This window comes from Bidens hawaiensis, unplaced genomic scaffold, assembly GCF_021521415.1.
Source record: "Bidens hawaiensis isolate Kalapana, Puna unplaced genomic scaffold, B.hawaiensis_p1.1 tig00049133_1, whole genome shotgun sequence".
NCBI lineage: Eukaryota > Viridiplantae > Streptophyta > Magnoliopsida > Asterales > Asteraceae > Bidens > Bidens hawaiensis.
In genome coordinates this window covers 110,582-119,210 of record NW_027498796.1, presented here as the reverse complement: position 1 = coordinate 119,210, position 8,629 = coordinate 110,582, and the positions used below count along the sequence as shown (strand labels likewise).

General features: G+C 33.8%; 1 protein-coding gene across 1 annotated transcript; it reads left to right on the top strand.

Annotated features, from left to right (window-relative positions):
• The first annotated feature begins 3,717 nt into the window (after positions 1-3,717).
• On the top strand, positions 3,718-7,008 carry LOC143597844 (uncharacterized). The gene is made up of 2 exons (XM_077076225.1): positions 3,718-4,138; positions 5,032-7,008. Exon 2 carries the CDS (start codon positions 6,266-6,268, stop codon positions 6,698-6,700), a length of 435 nt encoding a protein of 144 aa, XP_076932340.1. The 5' UTR covers positions 3,718-4,138; positions 5,032-6,265; the 3' UTR covers positions 6,701-7,008.
• The last annotated feature ends 1,621 nt before the right edge of the window (positions 7,009-8,629 follow it).

Below are 8,629 nucleotides of genomic sequence, written 5' to 3'. Positions count from 1 at the left end.
GCTCATACCATAGAACATATTCTATAATTGTTCATCTAACTTTCTTGTTGTAATGTGTAAAAGGTCGATCACACAGCTATAATGATACCTCAAACGCTCCATTTGATGGACATTTGTTACTACCTAAACTGTCTATTATGAGAATGTTCTCTTTCCTACAAAGAAAATTACAAAGTTTGGTTTAGGCCTTCTATTTTTTTTAGCAGGAATCCTTTGATAGGTTGATTGATGGACTGATGTAATGCTAATTTCTTAAATAATAACAATTAAAAAAATACTCTTCATTTGATACCACAAAACAACTTTCTTTTGCTAATCACAGTTGATCATAATTACCGCATGTATCATCATCAAAGTTTGATTAATTCCGTCAAAATTTAAAACATTTATCATGCAAGTTTGATTAATTTCATCCAGATTTCAAACATAAAAAGAAATTGATGCAAAAAATTAGCCCTATAACCTCCTTGCATTCAATACATAACCCTGGTTCAAAATAATAAATGGTATGTCATTAGGTAAACGGAAAACTCATTTTCAAGGCTCCCACATGTATGGGTAGGTGGTGTTGGGCAGACTTGCGCCTTATAGGCACTTATTTGATTGCATATACATCAATGTTTTAATTCAACTAAACTCATGACATTTATGCCACATGGCAACAAAATTACAACTTCCATAAGATTTTCTGTTGTAAGATTCAATACCGTAAAAGTGTCTAAATATTGAAATGAATACGGATGGAAGCAAATTTACAAAGCCTACCGTGAGTACCGATCTTCAGTCCAAGATCTGGTTTTTTCTCACACAGTTCGTATATCATATAATCATATGTTGGTTTTTCCATGAAACCTCAAGATTCATTCCATTGGATTATGTATTTGACAAATTTGCTTCCTCGAATTACTAATATTCACTTTTTATTATCATATATTCATAAAGTTCATTTTGAAAAAGTGAAGTTCAAATTGATACTTCGATTCATATATATATATATATCTGCTTTTAGATGTAGTTATGCTATATATGTACTTAACATATTTTTTTTAGTTGTAGTTGGAATTTTTAAATTTTTATTATGTATAGATATAAACTAAGTCTTACAGGCCAAAAGTACACCTCCTTTAATGGAAATAAAAATCATTTGTTTGAATATTTTACATGTGGATTTACTATATTGTGTCTCGTATCTTAAACTAAAAGTTTCATAATGAAAAGAATTCATCAATGCACACAAAATGAGCAATACCTAAACTGAATTCAAATTTTAGAAAAGATATAGTGAACTCACACATCAAACTGAAGCAACAATAGATTTACCAAAAGATAATCTTATAAATAGAACAACAAAACAAATATTAAAAAGCAAGCAAAACCAACATCAATACGGAAAAGGAAACGAAAAGCGATAGCAATTTAAATCATCAATGACCACGAAACGATTTTCTATCATGTAAACCCTAAGACAAGGAGATATGTCACCCGTTTTTAGGAAGAATGTGTCTAACCACAAATATTTCATAACTGACTTTTTCAAGTCGATCTTTGGAACAAGATCTGAACCATCGTCCTCTTGATCACTAAGCCAGTCAGATGGGTACCAATCAATATTTTCTATGTTAACCAAACCTCATGTGTTCTCCATCACGCGTACATATGGATCTACATCCGCTCTCTTGGTCGTTGTATTGTTTGCAGTGCTGCTATCACCCACAACTTCTGGCAGTTGTGATGTTGGGCTTGTGGTGTCATGGCTGCTACAGGCGCATCACATGTGAGAATCTTCATCCTTTCATTGATTTCTAAGATCTCAAGACCAGCCAAGGACATAAGTTCTTTCAACTCCGTTGGGTTCAAGTTAGCTATTTAGACTCTACCACTCAAGCATCCTGACAACATCTTGGCCTTCACAAGCTCGCGGTTCGACATGACCTGCTTGTTGAGTTGCTCCTTAACCTTGTTGATACTCTCCATGAGATAGCTTTCCTGATTCAAAATTTTATTCGTCCTTTCTATCTCTGACTTAGCTTGGAACTGATGCAACACGTGTAGGATAACATCTTTGTCATCGATTCACAACTAGGTTTCACGTTCATACGGGCTATACAAGATGAGACATGCCATGACGTCACATAATGTACAAAGCTCGGGCAACTTCTTTTTTAGCGGATCCTTTCTTTTTATGAAAGAACTTTTTCTGTACTTGATGTTCTCTATGAAAGCAAGCTTCACTTTCTTTCTTGGCATGGCAACAATTATGTGAAAGAAACAAAGAAAATGTAGAAGTTTGTGTGTGTGGCTTTCAATGATTTTGATATTGGTTCTTATAATCAAAAAGTTTAGTAATGTGAATTATTTTAGTATTAATGACCTTACGTGGTAGTGATTAATTTTAAAAATTTAGTCAAAAGTGAATGATGACTGGAATTAATATAAAGATTACATAATAAAGATTCACACAATTAATTTTCAAACAAAGCATTTAAAATCTTAATGACGGAAGAGAATAAAGTACTTTCTATAGGTAATCGTTCATGATGTTTTTCTATCTTTGTTTGGATATTCGTTGACTAGAACAAAATCTCATCCTAACACTTTTCATAGTTAATGGATATACTTGTTTGGGTTAATGGGTAGATTTCATGTCTATTAACTTATTATTAAGACGTTTGTATTTAATAGTTTTTTTTTTATTTATTTATAAGATACTTGGTCTTGAAATCTTCAATATTTATATGCACTCTCTAATAAAAAGCTAAATAGTTTGTTACTTGCACATATAAATTTATAATAAGTAATAGCTTTAACCACTAAACCCCACGCTTTTTTTTATCTTTTAATATTTGAAGTTCATATTTATCTATAAATTTATGTAAAAATATTATTCAAGATATACAAATTACTCAAAATTAATTTAAAGTTTGAACTTTATTACATATATGGCTTCTTATATCTCATACCACTTAATACCCATAGTAGTTCAAATTAAACATATTTTACTGTATAAACAATGTCAGTATATATCGGTTTAATATACACATTATTTAACTTTCATAGCTAGTATTCTATAGAAGTGTAGGTATGATTAAATCATTGACAAACATGTATGATTTACATTGTAGGTTCTCACATGACGGATTTAAATTAAAAAGTAAACTACTACAAATTAAAGCATTCATTATTTATAACTTTTCTAAGAATGTAAAAATTTAAGGCACTTTTCTTGCTTTTGTTTATTTAATTTGCGTTAAAAACTAAAAACCCATTAGAAAATAAAAGTGCATTGCTTATTTTTAAATTGTTGTAGAGACTGTTATACAAAGAACATATCTTTAATCTCTAAACAATGTATGTATATATCGGTTTAATGCACACATTATTTATCTTTCATTGTCAATATTCTACACAGTGTAGGTATGATTAAATCATTGAAAAACATGTATGATTTACATTGTAGGTTCTCACATGACGGATTTAAATTAAAAAGTAAACTACTACAAAATAAAGCATTCATTATTTATAACTTTTCTAAGAATGTGAATTGATAAAAAGTTAAGGCACTTTTCTTGCTTTTCGTTTATTTAATTTGTGTTAAAAACTAAAAACCCATTAGAAAATAAAAGTGCATTGCTTATTTTTAAATTTTGTAGATACTGTTATACAAGGAATTTGTATTAATAACGTTTGATATGTGTAACATCCCGAAATTTCTAAAATTATATTTAATATATTATTTGCGTCGGGTGAAATAATTGAGTTAGTGGAACGATAATAATAATAATAATAATAATAATAAAATATGAAAGAGTAAGTAGGCTATTTAGATGGAATGAGTTATAGACCAAAAAGGAAAGATGGGCCTTGAGTCCATGGGCTTAAGGGAGTATTAATAGCCCCTTAAACCCTAATCCTTTCCATTTCTATCCATCTTATCTTTCAAGAATCTCTACACACTCAAAACACACACACATACTCTCCCTCTTATGGCTGTGACCAAAGAAGGAATTCTGAGACCAAACAAGCTTTGATTCTTGATAGATCTTGGATACTTAAGCAAGATACAAGATTAAAGTTCATAACCAAGCAAAATCGTAGCTTTAAAACGAGTAAAGGTATGTTCTTGATCTTTAAAGTTTATGTTTTTATGAACGGTTTGTTATGAAACTAAACCCTAGAGTAGATCGGGTATAAACGAACCATAAAGTAGCAAAGTTGATGTTAAAATGGACTTAAAGAACTTATGGTTATGAACGGCTCGTTTAAAGAAACCCTAGATCTAGTTTTGAACATCTTTAGCCCTAAAGGTTCAAACTTTATGGTCACTCGGGTCAAGTTTTGGACGAAAACGATTAGGGAAACATTTATGGGTCAATACCGAGCCATAGTAAGGTGATAGGGTTAAAAACAAGTAAAAATAATGATATTAAAGGACCAACCCGTGGCCAAGTATTCAGCTCACTCGCTTACTTTTGATAAACTCGCTTACTTTTAATAAATTAGCTTAAAGTGTCCATTAGCTTACAATGTTCATTAGCTTATAATATTCATTAGCTAACAATGTTCATTAGCTTACAATGTTCAGTAGCTTACAATGTTCATTAGCTTACAATGTTCATTAGCTTACAATGTGATCATTAGATTACAAATGCATTGGGGTTTAAGGTAAAATATTCTAAGTAAAATGTAATCTAAAACAAGACCATTAGATTAGACCAGACTTAGTCAATTTGGCTGAGATGTGAACAATATAATTAGGACAAGTATTGATACGTGTAATGATTATACAGTCAGCATAGCTCAATTAAAGAAAGGGATAACGATTAACGGAGAGTGAAACAGGATCCATGTGACTTCTAGCCCCACTTGCTTATTATGTTTTCGGGGCTGTGTGCATACTCAATGTGAATGTTAATATACTTACCTTTAATGGTAATTGTATGCCTTAATGATGAATGTGATAGTTATGTTTATATTTTGAATGCAAGCTTGACAGTACGTGAATGATCTTCAGATATTGCACGTATTGTTAAGGAAGGTATAATGTAGTATGTATGATATAAGTATATGAATAACGAAGCATATATGAATATGGTATGTACAATATTACTAAAGGTATGTATGAATGTGATAATGACGATGATAATGAAAGGTAAAGTAAGGTTAAAGGGTTGCATACCCTAATAATATATACGAAGGATAAAGGGTTTCATACCCTAATAATATATGCGAAGGTTAAAGGGTTGCATACCCTAATAATATATTCGAAGGATAAAGGATTGCATACCCTAATAATATATGCGAAGGTTAAAGGGTTGCATATCCTAATAGTATATGTGAATGATAAAGGGTTGTATACCCTAATAATATATGCGAAGGTTAAAGGGTTGCATACCCTAATAATACGTGCGAGGTTATAGGGCATAATGCTCTTTAAAGCGTAATGTATGAATATGAAAGAAAGAAAGATGAAGGTAAGTAAGTATTATAAATGAAAGTATGAAGTATGTACGAAAGCATGTAATTATGAATGTGTGGTACGTTGTATGATTAACTAGAACTCACTCAACGTAGCTGATTTTTAGTATGCACGCTTGTGAGTAGGATGAAGCAGCTTGCTTGAGCGGGGCACTTGGTAGAAGAATAAGAGGCTGGTATATGAAGACTCAAGATGTTTTATGTTTAATGTTTTTGATTTGAAAGACAAGATGTTTGCTAAGACAAAGTTATGGATTAATATGCAACGTTTTATGAAGTTTTAATATTCCGTGAAAGTTTTATTTAACTCTGATGATTAGACTGCGTTTATGAGTAAATCCAACGTCAAAGGTAGGGCACTGAGAGCGGGGCCTTAAAAGTTGGTATCAGATTAAAGCTAGAGATAATTAAGCATCCTACGCGCTTAGACTCGAACAGAGAATGACATTTAAGTAAGAAAAGAAAGAAGATGTCATTTCAAGATAGCCATGTGTCACTCAAGCAAGCTTGGCAAAGGTAAAGTGTATGGTTAAATAATGAATGTTAATATTAGTTTGATTGCTAAAGAAAGGATATATGAATGTTAGGGATAGGATTAATTGATTGTTTGATTGATTAACTGTTTAAGAGTAGACTTAGCATAAATAGACAAAAAGGAAGTGTATAGGAAACATAAAGTAACGTGATCAGCTAATCACAGCTGGCCATTGTTATTACCTGTTAGCCTTACTATTCTTGTACTATACAATTCCTTGAGTGATGACCTTTGTGTTTTCCCTTCTAGAATACGATGGCTGGGGCTAGGCAAGTTGTTGGAGCAGTAAATCGCACTGGACGTCATGGTAGGCCACGTATGGTCCGACAACCTTTTGTAGAATCGGCTTCCAACACAAGGGAAGAAGGAAGCACAGCTGGACAAAACCCGAGCAACAACGAAGAGCATCAACTTGACCCTGCAGTTCAAGCAGCCATTGTTCAAGCCGTAGCTGCTACTGTTAAGAACTTGACTCCTGAAGGGTCTGCTAGAAGCCATGGAAGAACGGTTAAGGGGTTAGGAGGGGATGGAAAGAAAGATGAAAGAGAGAAAGGTGATTCAAGTGAAGTTCGATTTGTGAAAACTGTAGATGGAAAAGAAGGCCGAGGCGGGTGTAACCACAAGTCCTTCAAGGGTTATGACCCGTCGAAGCTAACTGGTTTGGGAGACACAATCGCTACTCTCCAATAGATAACAGCAATGGATAAAATTATCCGGATTAGCGAGTGCCGTCCCGACCAAGTTGTGGGTTATGCTACTCAATCATTCGGTGATGAGGCAATGTACTGGTGGGAAAGTGTGGAGCAAGAAAGACCTGGGATGAGATTAAGGCGATGAGGTGGGATGATCTGAAGGAGTTGGTGATGAAGAGGTTCTGTGCTGAAGCCGAAGTTGAAAGAGCTAAGATGAAGTTCCTGAACCTGAAAGTGGGAAAGATGACGCATCGTGATTATACTACTGAATTCAACCGTATTTCTAGGTTGGTGCCGGATATGGTGAACACTGAAGCGATTAATAAAACTCATTCATAACATAAGAATTCAATTCCTTTCTATAAAACTTGTTTAATTTTTTTGAATGACATTTTATAAAAATGAAGACATGTATTTAATGTATCTGGACATTATGCATAATGAGATAATAGGGCAAGGTTACCTTGTAACCGAGTTGAAAAACAAACGGTTTCGAACCGTCCCAACCAAGGAACCTAAACCAAACTGGTGTATAGGAACCGCCAAAGAAATTATACGGTCGAATCTTTGGTTTTAGTTTTTGAAGTTCTGAACTTCTAAAGAATGAAAGAACTACTAAGTAGCTTATTCATAGGTTTTTCAAAAAACCTTGATTTTCTAGAGGATAGTAGATCTCAATATCTCAATGAATTTAACTCTGAGTGAGTTCTAGTTAATCATAAAACGTACCACACATTCATAATTACATGCTTTCGTACATACTTCATACTTTTATACTTTCGTTTCTAATACATACTTACCTTCATACTTTCTTTCTTTCATATTCATACATTACGCTTTAAAAAGCATTACGCCCTATAACCTTTACATATATTATTAGGGTATGCAACCATTTATCCTTCGCATATATTATTAGGGTATGCAACCCTTTATCATTCGCATATATTATTGGGGTATGCAACCCTTTATCATTCGCATATATTATTGGGGTATGCAACCCTTTAACCTTTGCATATATTTTTAGGGTATGCAACCATTTATCCTTCGCATTTGTTATTAGGGTATGCAACCCTTTGATACCAATTGTAGGTTCCCTGGACGGATCACACTAGATATCCCGATATACACAGGTGCGGAATCCCTGTGTAGATCGTTACGGACGTAGAATATAATCACACAAACACACGTACACACGATACGAACAAAACTCACGTTATATTGATAACTCGAATCGTGTTACTTACAGACTCACGTCAATAGACTCACGTAAACTGAACTCGATCAACCAAAACGCTAACTGACCAACTCCTAAACCGTAAACAGTTAAACAATATAAATACACGACAACTTCGCCTCAGGCGAAGTTGTCCTTAACTTCGCTCGTTCAACAAGTTCGCCTAGGCGAACTTGTCAACAACTTCGCTTGGTTAACAAGTTCGCCTAAGCGAACTTGTCAACAACTTCGCTTCTAAACAAACAATTACATAAACAATATTACAGACTCGATTACAGACTTTAGACATATGAACTACTGACATCTATGCACCAACAGACTCCCCCTTGGCAGTAGCTTCATATCTTGATCTTTCAGCTCTTGTCTCGTAATCCTGTATCTTCAAGCGTGCACTCCTTCTCTCACACACACCGTGACTACTCGCTGATATTTCCTTGCTTCATCCTTCCAAGCAGGAATATAAAATATCTTCTTTTCATTCAACACTTGCAAATCAGCTTTCGATAAGTTAACAAGATGCATCGGGTCATACACCCTCAGCACTTCTTGTTCATCTTCATCTTCCATCACGGCTTCAGCAGTCTGGCAATCAACATACCACCATTTTAGATTCTTCAACACATCTTGAGGCATATTCTTCATCGGAACCTCCTTGATGCATCGGATCGGCTTGTACTTCATCACCATCCATGG